Below are 19,777 nucleotides of genomic sequence, written 5' to 3' on the forward strand. Positions count from 1 at the left end.
TCTCAGCTCACTGCAAGCTCTGCCTCCCGGGTTTATGCCATTCTCCTGCCTCAGCCTCCTGAGTAGCTGGGACTACAGGTGCCCGCCACCTCACCCAGCTAGTTTTTTGTATTTTTTAGTAGAGACGGGGTTCACCGTGTTAGCCAGGATGGTCTCAATCTCCTGACCTCGTGATCCGCCCGTCTCGGCCTCCCAAAGTGCTGGGATCACAGGCTTGAGCCACCGCGCCTGGCCTGAACTTCTGGTTTTTAGCAATGAATGTCTCCTCCAGACTTCCTCTTAACCCTGGTGTAATTTTTAAAATGACAGCATAATATTGTGGGGAAAAAAGGAGCAGAGGTAGCAGATTCAAAGGAGGCACATTTTAATAAGGCAGTAGTATGAAATAGTAGTTAAAAGCATGCACTCTGGGATGAGATTGCATGGGTTCAGATTCTAGTACTACTTTTCACTTAATCGGAAGCAATTTTGAGTGCTGTTTTAACCTTACTGTGTGCCTTGCTTTCTTCTTGCAACATGGAGATAATACGTAACTCAGAGGGGTTTTGTGAGTATTTAGTGAAAAATATGAAGTATGTGAAATATTTTACATAGTGTCTAGTACATAGCAAGGGTGCAATAAATGCCACTTTTAATGAAATAATGTATTAGCAGAACAGACAATCTGCAGAGGTACTTGTACAGAGCCTGGATGACTATAAGGAAAGTAATGAATGCCTTTATTATGTGAGAGGATGAAAATTTTTTTTGAGGTTCTAAAAGGAATTTTAAACTAGCAAGTAATCTGATACTTGACTTAAAAAGACTCATGGTTATACCATAGTACTCTTCAGGTTATTATCTGTATTCCCAGGTTAGAGAGATGAGGAGAACAGGGTGGAGGATAATTTCTCTTTGATTTTCCCAGATGTTGTTTTGATTTAAAAAATAATAGTAATAAACCCTATTTTTGTGCAGAACGCATAGAAGCACACATGCACACTCAGGCTTCTGCTACAGTTGAACAACCATGCAGTCAAGTTTGCAAATCACCATTAAGGGAGGGGGTAGTGATACAGCTGCCAGCCACCTAAAGCAGCTTGCAGAGATCTCTGAACCTTGCCCTGCAGGCAGTGCCTCCATGAAGCAGAACAGTCTCTTAAGCCCTCACTGACAACACTAACAAAGCTCTTTTCAGTTGGCCTATTTTATCTTCTGCACAAACTACAGCTTCTGTTTTGCTCATCACTAAACCTACTTGAAGCACCTGGCAAATAGTTCTCAATAAGTATCTGTTGAATGAATGAGGTAAAATCCTCCTTCCTCCTTTTATAGAGGAATACATACTTCTCTGTCTGCCCTCCTTTACTTTTTCAAGATCACTATTATGGTTTATTATAATGTAATTTACCATGGACAAGGAGCGTATTCCAAGAGAGGGCCTATATTATCAGGAGGGAAGACTGTTAGGTATGATTTTGCTGACCTCTTATTGTTGAGGGTGTATTGTTTAAAACTGACTATAACCTTCGACAAGAAAATTGGTTTTGGTATTAAATGTTACAGGAGCTGAGCTCTGAAAAACAAAGAATAGAATTAATAGGTTTACTTTTTTTTCCTCATTGTAGACCAAAGTGATTGATCTTTAACAATGCAGATACATATAACTTCTATTGGTGGCCATCTATTCTTGATGCATTGAAAACGTCTTTAAATTGCTTGTTTTATTGAGCTTATTGATACTGAGATTATCACAACCAATTAATATAATCGGGGAATTTTGGAAAACTAAATTCTTTTAAAGCTTTTTTTCTTTCTTTGTTTTTTTTGGAGACGAAGTCTCGCTCTGTCACCCAGGCTGGAGTGCAGTGGCACAATCTCGGCTCACTGCAATCTCTGCCTCCTGGGTTCAAGCGATTCTCCTGCCTCAGCCTCCTGAGTAGCTGGGATTACAGGCATGCGCTACCACGTCTGACTAATTTTTGTATTTTTAATAGAGACAGGGTTTCACCATGTTGGTCAGGCTGGTCTCGAACTCCTGACCCTGTGATTCACCCGCCTCGGCCTCCCAAAGTGCTGGGATTACAGGTGTGAGCCACCGCGCCTGGCCTTTTTCTTTGTTAAAAGTGAACATGAATTTAAATTTTTTTCCAGGCAAATTATAGCCATTAGTTTTTTTGGTTTTCGTAACAGTTGAAAAGAGATGTGGTAATCCTAAGTCATTACATTCAGAACAAGTGTGATTTAGGGCTTTTCTTTCCAAGGACCTGGTGATTGAGCCTCAGTGGTGTTAGAATTCCTTAAACATATTCCTAACACCTGGATTTTGTAGCCAAGGTTAAGTCTGTCACCTCTGATCCAAGCCTCAACTGAAAAGTACAGTGGGTTGTGAAAACTAAATGTGATTATGTTGTTGACATCTACATGTCTCCTGGAGGCACGTGCTGCAGCCCTGCAGTTTGGTAGAGAGTGGGGCCTACAGGGCTGTACTCACCTGTGACAGGTGTGACTGTAGACTCTTGTCCCAGGTGCTGTGCCATAGGCTTGGTGTACCCAGCCCAGTAATTCACCTCACCTCTAGACACTGAAGCTTTGTCAAAGTCCCTGTCTGATTTGGAGTCTTCTGCACTCATAATTTCAGTGGGTTGAAAGTGAAATTAAACATTCTCTTCCTTTTCATAATCTTATAGATGGAGAATTCTATGGACTTGGTTAACCTTGATGAACTTTGTTTCTTTGAAATGTAGAAGGAATGTTTGAGAATTTCCCAAGATGTGAAGATCTGTTTTAACTTGGACATCTTGACCTAACATTTCGCAGAAGTTTCTTTCTCGTTTACTTTGTAAAATTTCTTATGGGCTATTTTATTTGGCCTTATGGCCATATGAGAAGCGTTTAACTGTATTGGCCATTACTCTAATGGCCTGTAACTTGTCAGGATATGTTTAAGCTTTGATAAAGTTTGTTTTTCTTTAGTTCTCCAAGGGACTTAGTTGGATTTTGTCTTTAATCTTGCAGCATCCACAAATCCAGAAGAAATCTCAATATATCAAATACCTTTGTTGTGATGATGTGAGGACACTGCATCAGTGGGTCAATGGGATCCGCATTGCAAAGGCATGTTTCCTTTTGATTTGATGATGGAATCATGAGGTGTTTGATGATACAGTTTCGTTGTCATGACAGTTATTCTGACTTTGATGTTCATGGATTTGCCAGCGCCTAGTTTTTTCAGGCCTAAGTTTCAAGTTTTAAATGTTGTCTTTTTTCCTTATTTATAGGGATAAACTTTTAACATTTGGTATACTTGGAATAATACTGCTGGTAAAAGCTTGTGTAGTATCAAAGTGATTTAATTTGGGTTTGGAGAATGCATTATATGATTCTTAAATAGTGGAGTTTAGCCTAAGCAAAGTAAGTTTTGGAAAAATTAAATTACTTTTAAGTAATGATCATTTACCAACCACATTTGGAGCAGTATCCTGAAGAGTGCTGAAAAGCTGCCCTTGGATCAAGAATTTGGGGTGAAAAAACATTAATGTTTATAATGAACAGAATCAAGTGTTGACTTCTTGCTGTCCCTCTAAAAATGAGGGAGAAATCAGAATAGATTATAATTTATGGTATTAGAAGAATTTTTGAAGTATCATAGGTATTAATTTTAATACAGACCATCAATCAGTAAACAGCAGTATGTCCCCCATTTTACCTTATCGTTCTGTATCATACTCAGTGAAGTTTAGATGTCACCATTTCCTGTCTTCGCTTTAGTATGGGAAGCAGCTCTATATGAACTACCAAGAAGCCTTGAAGAGGACAGAGTCAACCTGTGATTGGACCTCCTTATCCAGCTCCAGCATTAAATCAGGATCCAGTTCTTCCAGCATCCCAGGTAGTTCAAAATGCTTCAAAGCACTATTTTGTGATTAATATGAAGGTTTCTATAGAGACTGATAGTAGACCTGGAAATTTCAACTTGATTCTTAAAAGCCGGAGCCATACTTAATTCCTAAATTATAATCAATAGATGCCTTTTTAAAAATTGTTAGAGGGCACAGTATCATGGGCTAGTTCACAAATGTATCTGACATGAAAAATCAGTATATAGACTTTTAAAACCAGTTTTATTTATATTTATATAATTTATTCAAAACACACATACTGCTAGAAAACCACTGTTACTGCATAATTTGGGATAAAGCATTACTTGGAAAAAGTCTTTGTACTCAGAATCCATGAAGAAGCCGTACTCCTTCAGATTCCTATATCCTTTAAGATGTGCTATGATCACATCTTAAGATAAATCTTTCAATTGAAAATGTTTCATGAATGAGATCCATGTCATCTAAAAGCAGAATTTTTAAATTTTTGCATTGGATATGATGAAAGAAATAATAACTTTAAGTAGTAGTATATTTAAAAGCTGTATGACTCTATTTCATCTCTATTAAGTAAAAATAAATTTAGAATGTGTATATACACATACATTTCCTAGTTCTGTCCACTGAGAGGGACAGAAGCAGTGATAGCCCAGGAACATGAGAATACCCAGTCCCTAGATCATAGAGGTTTCTTTTTGTTTTTTTGTTTTATTAAATTTTGGCCAAGGATGCTGCTTAAATAGATCATGGTTTCTAATACCGTTCTTCCAAAAAAAAAGAAACCAGGGCTGTCAGAGAAATGGCTAATTATAGGGCTGCAGCAGTGAATATATATAGGATGAGCCTGGAGCATATTGTAATGCCAGAAAGTAAGGGAATGCTTAAAAAACGACAGTGGGGCCAGGCACAGTGGCTCATGTCTGTAATGCCAAGGCTTTGGGAGGCCTAAGTGAAGGGATCACTTGAGCCCAGGAGTTCAAAACCAGCCTGGGCAGCACAGCAAGACCCCATCTCTAGAACTTTTTTTTTTTTTTTTAATTAGCCAGACTTGGTACTACACATAGTCCCAGCAACTCAGGAAGCTGAGGCAGGAGGATTGCTTGAGCCCAGAAGTTCAAGACTAGTGAGGTATAATCACACCATTGTGCTCCAGCTTGGGCAACAGAACAAGATGCTGTCTCACAAAAAACAAGATGAGAATATGTCAAAGGGATACCTAGAGGAGCCAGTCTGAAAGAGCTCCAAAGGTCAAAGCTGGAACAATTTGAGCAATATGATAATAAATGTAGTTATAGGATTGTAACCCATGGACATAAATATCCATGAGTTTATACTGATGTAAATAAATCACTGAATAAATAAATGGGGAAGAGGAGACAACTGTCCTGTGTAGATTTCTAAATGATTTATGAAGACACTTTGTTCTGAAGGAAGTGGAGCTTACCTCTTCAGTCCTCAAGTGTGGGCTGTGCTCAGTGCCTTGCTTCCAATGATCATGGAGCGGGGATTAGGGGTAACTTCACAGTGGAGAAACCTGACAAACACTGCTGCAACCACATGATCAAGGTCAATATCAGTAATAAGTCATATTGGTTATAGCTACCTTTGACATAGTGTGTGAGAATGGCTTTTTTCCTCTATGATCTTCCTCCCCAAGTTCCATAAACTCAGACTAATCCAGAGAAAAAGCATCAGACAAACCAAAACTGAGAGACAGTCTACAAGATACCTGACCACTATTCCTCAAAACTATTGAAGTCATCAAAAACAGGAAACTCTGAGAAGCTGTTACAGGAGACTGGATGATTAACTGTAGTGTGGTGTCCTGGATCAGAAAAGGGACATAGGGAGAAATAGTGAAATCCGAATAAAGTTTGGAGCGTAGTTAACAGTAGCAGGGCATTTCCTTAGTTGTGACAAATGTAGCATAGTAATGTAACATGTTAATAATGGGGTAAAGGGAATAAAATTAAAAGAGGACACTTTTTTCCCCAAGGAGAATTTCTTTAAAACCAAACATATTGCTAAATGGGTAAACTGGATGCCAGGTATGTAGGAATTCTGTGCTCAAATTATTCTAATATTCAAATATCTAATATGTAGATATCTGAAACTATTCTAAAAAAATGTTTATTAAAATGGAAAACAAAACCAAAAAACCCTTTCAGAACATGGGTTAGGAAGGACAAAGTAAAAAGTAGGTAGCAAGTAGGATTTTAGAAAAGGAAATTAAAGGATAGAAGATTGAGAAAAGATGAGTATTTTTAAAAAAAATTACCTAGCACTTAAGTGCTTTAACACATTATTTTATGAAGTAGTTTAGGTATAGTGCCTTTTCCTGCTCCGGCAGCATTCATACACTTTGTGTAAAGTATTAGGCAGATGTTAAAAAGGGATGATAAATGAGGCTAGTGAAGTTTTAACTTTTTAAAAATGACTCAGCTATTGGGTGATCAAGAATGAAGAAAATTCAGTAGGTTTTATTTTATGTTGTATTGTATTTTTGCCCTGGGGACATTATCTTAAATGTCTCCAGAGGAGTTTGGGTTTAGGGTTTATTTGTGGCTCTTATCTTTGACTACCCTGGCTGAAGTGCTTAATATGACATTCTAATGATACCCACCCATCACAGTGATTGGATGGGATCAGCTTTAACATTTGAGTTTCCTTTAGATACCAGGCATCAAGTTAGGTGCGTTCACATGGTTACATTACCTGCTCTGGAGTCCATTGAAACAATTTTGCTAGTCCCTCAGCCTTCCCCTTCCCTTTCCCCTTCCCCTTCCCTTTCCCCTTCCCTTTCCCCTTCCTTTTCCCCTTCCCCTCCCATCACCCAGGCTGGAATGCAGTGGTACTATCATAGCTCACTTAAGCCTCCTGGGCTCAAATGATCCTCACACCTCAGCCTCATTTAGGCAGCAGAGAGACACATAGCCATTCCTACCAGGCCCCACTCCTTTCAAGACTTTTTTTGTGCCTTGCTGAGAGGCCAAGATACAGCACAGCTGCCACCCTATGGGGCCAATACCTAAATCCCTAGGAAACACACTTCCCACTGGAGGGTCAAATTCTAAGTATTGATCATTGCTAGAAAAAAGGAAATAATCATTGTGTATAGATCTGAAATCCTAAGTTACAATTCTGGGGTGACCTTAGGGCAGGAGTATTAAAAAAACTGATTCTCAGTGTAGCGCAGACATGATTGAGAGACTCCTGTACTGATGGTTCATTAATTCTTTTATTGTTTAGAGTTGATTTCATGAAAGACTGGGTGTCAGGATACCAATAATGTTATGTGAATCATTTATTATAATTATCAGTCTCTCATGGTGAAGTATTTAAAACTAATCTGAGATTTCCTATTAATTCCAAGGTAAGGAAAGTTTTCTAGAAGATACTGGCTGTGTTTATGATGAAACGAGTAAAATAACTTGGTACTGTTCTACACAGCACCTGACCCTGTGTAAAAGATCTAACTAGACATATATATTAATACTGTCAGAATACTGACTCTTTTAATCTTATGTTTTAAAAACTATTTTAAACAGAGTCTCAGTCAAATCACTCCAATCAGTCTGATAGTGGAGTTTCTGACACCCAGCCAGCAGGACACGTCCGTTCGCAGAGCATCGTGAGCTCCATATTCTCTGAAGCCTGGAAACGAGGCACTCAGTTGGAAGAGTCCAGCAAGGTAACAACCTCGTTTTAATTTACATAGAAAATTCCGTGGTTTTCTGTTGGGTTTAAATTGTTAACTCTTTTATGTCTTTATTAGGGATCTTATTTGGCCTTATTTCGGTCTCCTTTATTAATTTTCAGTTTTCCTAATTGTAACGGGTAAAGACGGTTCAGAGAGACCTGTTGATTTGACTTTCCCTTGGAAACGAATATTTACAAATTGGCTCTAATGACTTAAAATCTTTTAAAAAAAAAAAAAAAAAAAATGGCAGTTTAATTATTTTATCAGTGGCTCAGATTTTTAAGAAATAACAATTTCTTCCTTTCCACCCTTAAGCAGTTTGGATGGCAAAACACCATCTATTGCGAATGCCCTAAATTCTAGAGAAACTGTTTACAGTTGTCTCTCTTCTCTTCTGTCTCTCTCTTTTTTTTTTTGGACAGAGTCTGGCTCTGTGGCCAGGCTGGAGGGCTGTGGCGAGATCGAAGCTCACTGCAGGCTTCGCCTCTGGGCCTGAAGCGATCCTCCTGCCTCAGCCTCCCGAGTAGCTGGGATTGTAGGCACACGCCACCACGCCCGGCTACTTTTTGTATTTTCAGTAGAGACGGTTTCACCGTGTTGGCCAGGATGGTCTCCATCTCTTGACTTTGTGATCCGCCTGCCTCAGCTTCCCAAAAGTGCTGGGATTACAGGCGTGAGCCACTGTGCCCAGCCCTTTTTTTTCTTTTCTTCTTTTTTCTCTTCGTTCCTTCCCTCCTTTCCTTCCTCCCCTCACTTCCCTCCCTTCCTCCCCTTCCTTCCTTCCATTCCTTCTCTCCCTTCTTTCCCTTCCTTTCCTTCCTTCTCCCCCTCCCTTCCTCTCCCTCGCCTTTCCCCAGGCTGGAATGTAGTGGTATTATCAGAGCTCATTTAAGCCTCGTGGGCTCAAATGATCCTCCCACCTCAGCCTCCCGAGTAGTTGCCTGAGTAGTTGGGACTACAGGTGCACGCCACCATGCCGGGCTAGTTTTTTATTTTTTTGGTAGAGGCAAGGTCTGGCTATTTTGCCTGGGCTGGTCTCGAACTCCTGGCCTCAAGTGATCCTCTCGCCTCGGCTTTCCAAAGTGCTGGGATTACAGGCATGAGCCACCATATTCAGTCCAGTTATTTCTTTATTGGTTAATTTATTCAGACTCATTCCTTACCTTTTTTGTTTTTTGTTTTTTTTAATGCTTTTGCCACTTTGGGCATTGATAAATTTTTTCAAATTATACTTTATGTGGAAGACTAAATTAAAATCAGTTCCCTTAAAATTTTGGATTCCTGAGCCTTGCATAATAGATTGTTCAGTGAGACTGAAGGATGAGTATATTTATTGCAAGGCTATAAATTAGAAAAATAGAGAGGTTCTTTAGTTCATTTTAAAGACATCATGGCCTTCTATCAGACATCCTCTGTAGTTGTGTAGGCAGGGATGTGTCCTGGCTGTAGGCACCATTTCAATATGCGAGAGGCCACTCCATCATTGAGGAACCAGTGGCACCCTGGGCTTGACTATTTTATTTTTATTAATAATTGTTTTTATTTATTTAATTTTTTGGTGGGGGGTGCTTTTGGTCTGAGTCACTTATACAGGTACATTCATGAATGAGAATAAATGGACATTTTTCCTTTTATTCCTTCATTTGCATATGTGGTTCACTAACTGGGCTCCCTCAGGGTAGAGAAGGCCTTAGTAGCACCATGTGGGGCTGAAGCCCTTTCCTTCAGAAATGAACATTTGAGAATTGGTTCTAACGATCTAAATTCTCAAAACACTGAATTTAACTCCCTTATTAGAGACCCAAACTTTTAAGCAATAATTCTCTCTCCCTTCCCCCATTTAATCAATTTGGATGGAGCTAGTACTCTAAAAATGTACTAGAGAAGTTGGTTTACACAATTCAGATGGCCAAAGGAAAACCCCTTTGCCTTACCAAATTACTAACGGTGAGCTCCGTGTGCATTTTAAGTTATAGAACCTGGTTATGTGTAAGGCCAAGGAAAACAAAATCACAGACCCAAAATGTTCTGTGATTAAGCAGCAAAGTCCACCATTGCACAGAGTTTCAGAAGAGTAGGAACCCTGCTGTCAGCAGTCATGATTTAAGGCTTGATCACTCTGTGTTTCTTCTCCTGTTACCTCAGTCTCAGGTGCCAGATGAGAAGGCCAGCACAGCTAAGGCCTGCGCCCCTGAAGCAGCCAAGACAGGGTCAAGTTAAGGTCAGGGGTTGTTCTCTGGAAACACATTAACCTCGGTGACACCTGTAACCCAATCTCACAGACTAATACTTTCTTTTTGTGTAATTTTAAAAGAAACATGTGAGTGTCCTGCTGGCCATTAGAATTCAGCCCTATAATGAGCCTTCTAGTTCACTAACCCATGCATTCTCGATGTCATTCATAATTGAAAACAAATGGTTTATCTTGGATCCTCCAAGTTGGTTCAAAGAGCCTAAAAGATGTATGTAAAGTTTTTAAAACAAGGGTCCTCCCTTTCCTCTTTTCAAAGTACTACCTGAACCACCATCGTGCATGATTAGCTCCATGAAATAAACTACCAGATGTGACCATTTCAGCTACCCAGATGGGTTGGTTGCTGGCAAATGCTAGCTTCCATTTCTTGATACATTTTCTTTATTCTAGCCTTTCAGAGCTTCCTCTTAATTTCTTCTGGCTTTTTCTGTATGATATTTTTACAGTGTTTTGCTGTAATGTTTACAAAGCATTTCTTTATGTATTTTCCAGTAAAACAAATGTAAAGAATGTCCCCCCTTTACCTGCATTGCTGGACTTCTGTGCATGTTGGATGCAAATGTCTCACACGAACACGAGTGTGTGTGTCAAGCTTATTCATTCCCGTGTGACTGTGCACGCCTGCTCAACATTCTCATACTCTCCTGTGTCAGCTTACTAGCATCAAAAAGCCATCCTCATTCCACCAGGAAGCCCTCCTAAACCCAGTTATAGCATCTGCTTGATGTGGATGCAGTCATGGACTGAAAGGTGAACTGGAGCCATCACATCTCCCCTTGCAAGTCCAGTGCTCAGAGGACCGCCACATAGGGTTCCATTTAGGGCAGGCTGTGTCAAAGTCAAACAGCCAAGGTCAGAAGTCATGCATCCTGTCACCATTCAAACAGCTTTTGCAACCGGACATTTTTCCTAGATTGTTAGGTGGTCTAGCTATTTTACTGTGGGGTAAAACAAGTTTTCTGTTTCCTTCTTGCCCGCAGAATCAGATTTTAGCCTTCCTGACATTGTCCATCTTTATGATCACCACCAACTTCTGCATCCTCTTCATGCATGTCCCAGACTCCCTGCTTTTTAGTTTTACACAATCAAAGCTTACCTCTGTAACTGTTTTGTTTGTTGTGTTTTTCTCTCTCCCACTCCCTTTTTATACTCCTTTTAGGCCAGAATGGAGTCTATGAATCGGCCCTACACTTCACTTGTGCCCCCTTTATCCCCGCAACCTAAGATAGTCACCCCCTACACTGCTTCACAGCCTTCACCACCTCTACCTCCTCCGCCACCCCCACCTCCTCCTCCCCCACCTCCTCCACCACCCCCTCCTCCCCCGCTGCCCAGCCAATCCGCACCTTCTGCAGGCTCAGCAGCCCCAATGTTCGTCAAGTACAGCACAATAACACGGCTACAGAATGCGTCTCAGCATTCAGGGGCCCTGTTTAAACCGCCAACACCCCCAGTGATGCAGCCACAGTCAGTGAAGCCTCAGATCCTGGTACCCCCCAATGGAGTTGTTCCACCACCCCCTCCCCCTCCTCCACCCCCAACCCCAGGCTCTGCCATGGCCCAGCTAAAGCCTGCACCGTGTACCCCATCCCTTCCACAGTTCAGTGCCCCGCCTCCTCCACTGAAGATCCATCAAGTTCAGCATATTACTCAGGTGGCTCCCCCAGCACCCCCTCCACCTCCTCCTATCCCTGCACCCCTCCCTCCTCAAGCCCCCCCAAAACCTCTTGTGACCATACCCCCACCAACCAGCACCAAGACTGTGGCACCTGTTGTGACACAAGCTGCACCACCCACACCTACTCCTCCAGTACCCCCAGCAAAAAAGCAGCCAGCTTTCCCTGTTTCTTACATTCCACCCTCTCCCCCTACCCCTCCTGTTCCAGTACCCCCACCAACATTACCCAAGCAACAGAGCTTCTGTGCAAAACCCCCTCCCTCTCCACTGTCACCGGTGCCCTCAGTCGTGAAGCAGATAGCCAGCCAGTTTCCACCCCCTCCAACTCCCCCCGCCATGGAATCTCAGCCCTTAAAGCCTGTCCCAGCAAATGTAGCTCCACAGTCCCCTCCTGCAGTAAAAGCAAAGCCCAAGTGGCAGCCCAGCTCCATCCCAGTCCCTTCTCCGGACTTCCCCCCTCCCCCTCCTGAAAGCAGCCTGGTGTTTCCTCCTCCACCCCCATCACCTGTCCCAGCCCCACCACCACCACCTCCACCCACAGCTTCTACCCCTGACAAAAGTGGATCTCCAGGCAAAAAGACCAGTAAAACATCCAGCCCTGGGGGAAAGAAACCACCCCCAACCCCACAGCGCAACTCCAGCATTAAATCCAGCAGCAGTGCAGAGCATCCCGAGCCCAAGAGACCCTCGGTGGACAGTCTAGTCAGCAAGTTTACACCGCCAGCAGAATCAGGGTCTCCCAGCAAGGAGACCCTGCCACCTCCTGCAGCACCCCCCAAGCCTGGAAAACTCAATCTTTCTGGAGTCAACCTTCCTGGAGTTCTCCAGCAAGGGTGTGTGTCAGCAAAAGCCCCTGTTCTGAGTGGGCGTGGAAAGGACTCCATGGTGGAATTTCCTTCTCCTCCATCTGATTCTGATTTTCCACCCCCTCCACCTGAAACAGAGCTTCCTCTGCCCCCCATTGAGATTCCAGCAGTATTCTCGGGAAACGCCTCTCCAAAAGTGGCAGTCGTTAATCCTCAACCACAACCATGGTCTAAAATGTCAGTGAAGAAGGCCCCTCCACCCACACGACCCAAACGGAATGACAGCACCCGCCTCACTCAAGCAGAGATTTCTGAGCAGCCAACAATGGCCACAGTTGTGCCACAAGTGCCCACCTCTCCCAAATCCAGCCTTAGTGTCCAGCCTGGATTCCTGGCTGACCTCAACAGGACACTGCAACGAAAGTCCATCACTCGGCATGGCTCGCTCTCCTCCTCCCGCATGTCCAGAGCAGAACCAACAGCCACCATGGATGATATGGCATTGCCTCCACCACCCCCTGAACTGCTGTCTGATCAACAGAAGGCTGGTTACGGAGGCAGTCATATATCAGGCTATGCAACATTGCGGAGAGGACCCCCTCCTGCTCCCCCAAAGAGAGACCAGAACACCAAGCTCTCCAGAGACTGGTAGCCACCATAGGACTTTATTTTCATGATATCTGTAATCACTTCTACAATCAGCTCACCTGATCATCTGTGAATTCAGGTGTTCAGAGCCTCCTGGTATGATGTTATTCAGGTAGTGTCCAGCTATATGTGTATGCGTGTGTGTACACACAGCTATACGGTGTATGTGTGTATATATGTATACATATATGTATGTGTATGTGTATATATAGAGAGAGCTGAGAGTTATTCTATTTATTCCTTTTCTCTCCTAATCTGAAAATGGGTGTTCTGTATTTTGGGTGGAAGAGGCATAGAAGGGGATGTGTGTTGTCTCTTAAGATTTCTATATCATGTGGATTGGACCAAAAACTTCTAATCACTTATTTAGAAGGTATTTGTAAGTGTCTGTCCATGTGTAGCCTATTCGTGCATGTGGTGTATTATATAACTAAGAAATAGATGTAGAATGTGCTACTTCTGGTTGAGAAAAATCACCAGAATGTGTGGTATATCTATAAGGCTTTTGTGTTTGTTTTTTCCCCAGTTGGCTGAAGTTAGAATTGCTTGACTGACACTTCACTGCTATACATAAAGGGGCACTTTAAATCAGGAAAATCTCTCAGCTTCATAGAACGGGTAACTAGTGCAGGATGGGGAAGTGTTCACAGACATCTCTGTATATGGTTATGCATAAAGTAAATACATGGTGTAACTAACTCAGCCGTTCTAGCTGCAGTACTGCTGCAGTGATCCACATTTGGGATGTGCTGACAGGTAAGCTCTTTGCCTACAATACATGGATAATTAGTGCTGTAATTCTGGAGAGTTCCTTTTTAGTACTGTTTTATGAAGCTTTATCAACTTGGCTTCATGATCCTCACTTTGATTGATTTTAAGAGGATGGACAACACAGTTATTTCTGTAATGTTCTGTCCCAGTATGTCTTTGGGTCACCAGTTACCTTCTTAAAATATGTGCTTTAGGTAGATGTTATCACGTATCTGTAGACAATTGGTATATGAAATATACACATCCTGTGCCCCAATATGGTGCATCAGTATGAAAAACAAAATCATTTTCTAAAATGCAGTTTTTGAGCATTGCTCTATAGAAGGGAAGGGTGATGAGAGAACAAAACTGGCCCCTGTGCAAGTGTCATTAATCCGGTTGTATATGGGTTATAATAGGTAATACAAAAAACTCATTAAGTATGGCACTACCATGGAGAGGGAAGACAATATCATTTATAGCTACTGGGGCCACCAGGACCCTTGCTGACTGCATCCTGGTTGTGATTAGTTCAGGTTACCAGGTGTTCTGATGGAGTGGGACGTCCAAGTCCAGTAACTGACATTACGTATTATGCATGTGCAGTCTGGTATAACATGGAGTCACTGCTCTAATGACACACTATATACTTCTATATGCTTTTTTTTCTGTGAATTTTCCTTGGTTCATGAGAGAAATATGTACTGTCTCATCAACTTATGATAAATTGGACCATTAGGAATGAAACACAATCTTAAGAGTGGCTCCCAAATGAGAATAAAAATGGGCCATCCCACCTATTATAAAGGGAGCACATCCTGTAATCAAAGTCTGTGCCTATTGTTAATGATTACCAATGCAAACTGCAGAAATCAGTTGACATTGTCCCACAAGGAAAAAATGCCAGTAAAGTGGGGGAAGAGACGGTCAATAATTCTAGAATGAGCAAAAGTGCTTAATTAGTACAGTATACTCAAGGTCTCACATAACCCACACTCCACGAAAACCGCATCATAAACAGAATGAGCGGCACCTCTCCACTGCTGCATCTCCAGAAAACTGTTGAGCACGTTCATGTGGTTATGGAGCAGTAAGAATATACACCGTTAATTTTTAGGCATTTCAAATTGTTCACCAAGTTTTATGTTTGATGTTTATGAAGTGAGCTTTAACACATCTGCATCGTTAATTTAAGCATGCACAGAAATCTGAGTAATGTTTGAGTAGATTGCCAAGCTCCACTGTGATTCATGAATGAGTTTCTCATAGTCTGCTACCTGAAGTTTTATACTTTGAGGGTCACCCATATTTGTGGGTTAGAGTTAAGAATATGAATCCAATTATCAGAGTATTCATCCCTGGGGTTTTGAGTTTTATTGTGGTGATTTTCTTATGAGAAAGTAGGCAACTTCAATTTTCCTTGAGGGGGAAAAAACATAACCCCCCAACCTTTTTTCACCCATGACTTGAGCCCTGAAACAACAGCCTTTGTGTTTTCAGTGCAGGATTTCTTGGAATTTCTTGCTTGTATCAATCCTGATGATAGCCATCCTGAACAGATGCTTCTGGTGTGTTTTCCTGGAAGAGCAGACATCCTTTTGAACACTAATGATGCCAGGAAGAGGGTACGGCTAGAGGAGGAGACTGTCATTTTAACCCCAATCCAGTGGCTTGTCTCCCAACAGGCCATTTCCCTTGACATTCCTTCACAGACAGAAATGGCTGTTAAAAATGTTTTAACCTCATGTATGAACTGAATTTAAAAAACCAGTAAAGTGATACTTTATACTTCTGATGTTTTACTGCCTAGTGGGTTTTCTTTAATTTGGATTTTTGTCAGGATGTAGCTTTTCCTCAACTGTATTTCTGTAGCTCTTTTTCTCTGGAGTATTCATGGAAAGCATCTACTGCCGGATGACACTAGTACTGTGCCTTCTTTCATTGCCCTCGGCTCTGCAGCTCTCACCCAGCTTGGCTGCTTCAAGTCTGTGCAGTTGACTTGACTGTACTGAAAAGTGAACAGCATGAATTAACTCATCCTGCTGCCGAGGGCAGTGCAAACAGGTGCTTATTACAGGTAGTGACTTGCTTAATTAGTGAAACTCTTAATTTCTACTATAGATAATTTCAAAATAGAATCACTCTATGCTTAAAGTTTTGGCACCAATGCTGTAGGACAGCATAATCTATTCTCAGTAAAATAACTTCAGGTTTATTAGATATTCTGTATTGGATTTTACCAGCTTGACTTTGACTGCTCCAATACCTTTTTTTTTTTTTTTCCTTCCCCCACTCCACCCGCTTTAGATGCTATAAATTTCTTGGGAAGAGTCACTGTTCTTAAGGTTTTTACAGATACCCACCTTAGTTGTAAATTGGATAAATTTCTGGGACTTTTTAAATGAAAAAGAATGTGGAATCTTAAGTTACAGAAGACTATTTTTATCAGAAAATTTCAAACAAAGTAGACATGGTGTTTCATAGTCCTGTAAAATCGAGGTGCTCCCACCACCAAAGGCACACCCTGCAAAGGGCTGTGAACTATCTTGGTGAACTCTCTTGGGTCCCCTTCCCATGTATGTTTTCTTGTCACTGAAAACAATGCTGAGTTTCTCAAGAAAATTTAAATTGGGGGGATCATAATAATTCCAACCAAGTGACAACTCTGAGGTCAAGGTTATTAGGAGCTGTACATCTAATTCAAGCTTTATTTGCTGCTATTCTGGGAGAATACAACTACTAATAAACTTGTATCAAGGAAATCCATAAAGTTATAAATTAGCCTGAAAAATATTTCAGGTAATGGTGTGGATTGGCCTGCTATGACTATCAGCCACCAACAGAACTCTGTCACCTTTGTTCCTCAGCTAAAAGTAATTTTGTTATAAACACAAAAGCGATTTTAAACAGATAAAAAACCCATTCCTATTTTTGTACATTACTAAAAGTTTTTCATATACCTACAGAGCTAACTAATTATAACTGATTTAATCCCACTCAAGTTTAGACCAATTAAACCCATATGATCCTGTATGGTTATCGGTGTGATGACTTGATTTTCATAAAATAGGTATAATTGGGTCATACACTTGATGAGAGGGTGACTGTTTCTAGGGGGAAAAAACCCTTTAGAATGCAAGTACCTTTTGGCACTTTGATTTTTTTTAATATACACTTTACATTTGTATAAATCATGCAGGGTACTCCTAACCCTGTAGGAATATATGACCTCTCACAAAGTTGAGATTTGATCCAAAGAGAAATGCAAGTATAAAAGAATTAGATAACTATTATCTCTTAAGGTTTGTTTTTTTGTTTGTTTGTTTGTTTTTTTGTTTTGGTAGAGACGGGGGTCTCACTGTGTTGCCCAGGCTGGTGTCAAACTCCTGGCCACAAGTGATCTTCCTGCCTCAGCCTCCCAAAGTGCTGGGATTACAGGCATTCCTTTTAAAATTCAAAGAGAACATTTCTACACCTTTATCCCTCAAACAAAACAAGTGCTCAGTTCTTACCGTGCCCTTGCAAGGTCTGTATGTAAAAGAAATCTGAAATTTAGCTGTAGAATAAAACTTGCTAAATAAAAAGGAAAAACATACTTGGTAAGTGCCGTAAAATTTCTCCAGTTGGTTTTCTCTTTGCTTGTTGAAATAATAAACCATTTTAAAGAGAAAATACTTGCTGTAAACCCCCAGTGCCTTCAACTCTTTTGGCAGAATATTTTTAAAGAAATCCAGCAAGCAAACTTTGAGGTGCTAATGAAAGTAAAGGAAGGTGGTATTTCTAGTTTTGGCAGAAATGGGAAGTGTCTCACAAGAGACATCACTACCCACATGGGGTCTGGCTGCTTTCTACCAAAGACATTTAGAAAAGTGAATTGAGTCAGGGTGATGGTGAACACTATGTATTTTATAGATGGTTACGTTGGGAAGTGATTGTGTTTATCATGGCGGCTACTAATACCAAGCTCGTGATTGCTGAAGCCTCAGCATCTTAGGCAGTAAGACTTGTCTGCAGCACTAAAGGGGGGGAAACCCTTATATTTTGCGAACTGTCCATTCATTAAATTTATTGTAACCTAATACCAAAAACAGCCATTTTTCATATTTCCCCACCTCCTACATTTTTTTTTCGCTACTTGTAAATAATCCCTCCTAGAAAATAAGCATTAACTGGAATGTTTCAAATGATTTTGCTTCATTTTACTATCAGCCACTAGTGAACTCTTACAGAGATGTACATTTGAGATAAAATTAGCTTGTGCTAAGTGTTGTAAAAACCTTGTTTACTGTTGAAGGAGAATTGCACATTATATTTAACTGGGATTGCTCCTCCCTCAGTTCTTTAAAAAACAGTCAAGGCTCACACCAACTTCTAGGCTGTGGGAGCTTTGCCATAAGTAGATACAATGTAGAAATATACTTTTTTAAAGCATGAAAAAGACAAGGAACTTCATTATAATGTACCAGGTAGAAGACATTATTATTCAAAGGATTATGCACAGCTCAGTGAAGATGAAGTTACAATTTTTCTTGCAGCTTTGTTATTACTTTCTTCTGCATAAATGTATGCTCATTTCATTATGTGCCTTGCTCCGATTGTGCAAAGCTATATATATATAGATATATATATGAGAGAGATATATTCAGTACTACTGAGGAGGTTTTTGTTCTGCTGGATTAAGTTATTTTCCAAGTTACTCTTGCCAGTTATGTCAGTAAACTATTGTAATGGCTTAGCACACTAGTCGTACAGTCAGTGTAAATGTTTTTCAGTTACATGTTTTCACTATGTCAGCTTATCAAATCCTTAATAAAAAAAATCATAGATTTCATTTAAACATGGGGACTTTGAGTGTTTGTGGATCGGCACCATTAAGAACCTGGTTTTGCATTTTGTATCAGGGTACCCAGAACATAGGCCATACACAGAAGAAATTAAGTGTGGTAAATAAATTAGTTTGATATGTTCAGTTTGTTAACTTTTAAGAGTATTTTATACCAACTAGGGAAATTTGGCCATTAAATACACTGGTGATTAAGTGACAACAGCTTTTAAAGATTTTTCTTCTTTAAACAAAGAACTAGGTACAAACTAATACAAAAAGGAATGCCTTTTGTTTCAAATCATCTTTGGAGTCACAATTGCGTGTTGGACTGCCGTGTGAAGGTATGTATAAATGTGTAATGTGTTTGCAATCACTTTATTATGTACCAAACTAGGGCAAAAGACGTAGAAGCCTTCCCCTTTCGTTCACCGTCTGTCAATCAATCAATCAATCAATCATACGTGGTTCTGGAAACTGCACCTGTACTTACGCCTTCAGAAACAGCAGCGTACACAGGCTGACAGGAAAACAGAACACATTGCATATGCCCCTTAATTGGCAGATGCCTCAAATCCAACCAAATTTGTAATTCCGAAGTAACCCAAAAAGAGCCAAGCAATAGGGTCATTAACAAAAGACTGGATACTATCATCTTTGAGACAAGACTGCTCTAACGCCTACAATCCTATTCACAAATACGAGAAACCCATAAATGTTTTAGCTGGGTATTTCAGTTTTCTACATTATTCTTCACCTTACCTAATGATACCAAAATAATAAAGGTACAGAGGAAATAAGATGGGCTTGAAAAGTGAGAAAAGCTGAAACATTATTTTGGGTATTGTGGAGACAAACTATTGCTACCCTCAGATACATCATTAGAAAATTCTTTTATAATCTAGGCTCTTACAGCAACAAAGCACAGGCTAGCTACTGGTTTGTCTTTTAGATTCACTTCTGACCAGTCTGCAATAATTTTTAGTCAACACCTATCATCTTCGGTGTTTTTTTAAAAAAAAAAAAACTGTACATTAACAATTAAATTTGGAGGAAAGTGGTAAGAAAACCCCAGGTTCGAGTGGAGCAAAAACAGGGTTAGAAAGTTCTTAATTAGAACAGCTGTCTTGAGGGAAGAAACTTGAGATCGAATTTAAAGCTGAACATTTTAAATATTTGAAAATTTAAAAAGACTTCAGTAATAAAAAGCAGCTCCCTGGTTTAGAGCAACAGGAAAGTCAGATTATCCCTAACATGTA

At 40.6% G+C, this 19,777-nt stretch overlaps 1 protein-coding gene across 1 annotated transcript in view; it reads left to right on the forward strand.

Annotated features, from left to right (window-relative positions):
• RAPH1 (Ras association (RalGDS/AF-6) and pleckstrin homology domains 1) overlaps positions 1-18,533 on the forward strand; it is a 110,366-nt gene extending 91,833 nt beyond the window's left edge. Inside the window, exons 11-14 of the mRNA XM_011992486.1 lie at positions 2,998-3,096; positions 3,751-3,871; positions 7,409-7,551; positions 10,974-18,533. Of these exons, the coding sequence (XP_011847876.1) occupies positions 2,998-3,096; positions 3,751-3,871; positions 7,409-7,551; positions 10,974-12,950 (2,340 nt within the window). The 3' untranslated portion in view covers positions 12,951-18,533. The remainder of the gene's footprint in view (positions 1-2,997; positions 3,097-3,750; positions 3,872-7,408; positions 7,552-10,973) is intronic.
• Positions 18,534-19,777: the final 1,244 nt, after the last annotated feature.

This window comes from Mandrillus leucophaeus, unplaced genomic scaffold (assembly GCF_000951045.1).
Source record: "Mandrillus leucophaeus isolate KB7577 unplaced genomic scaffold, Mleu.le_1.0 Scaffold411, whole genome shotgun sequence".
Taxonomy (NCBI): domain Eukaryota; kingdom Metazoa; phylum Chordata; class Mammalia; order Primates; family Cercopithecidae; genus Mandrillus; species Mandrillus leucophaeus.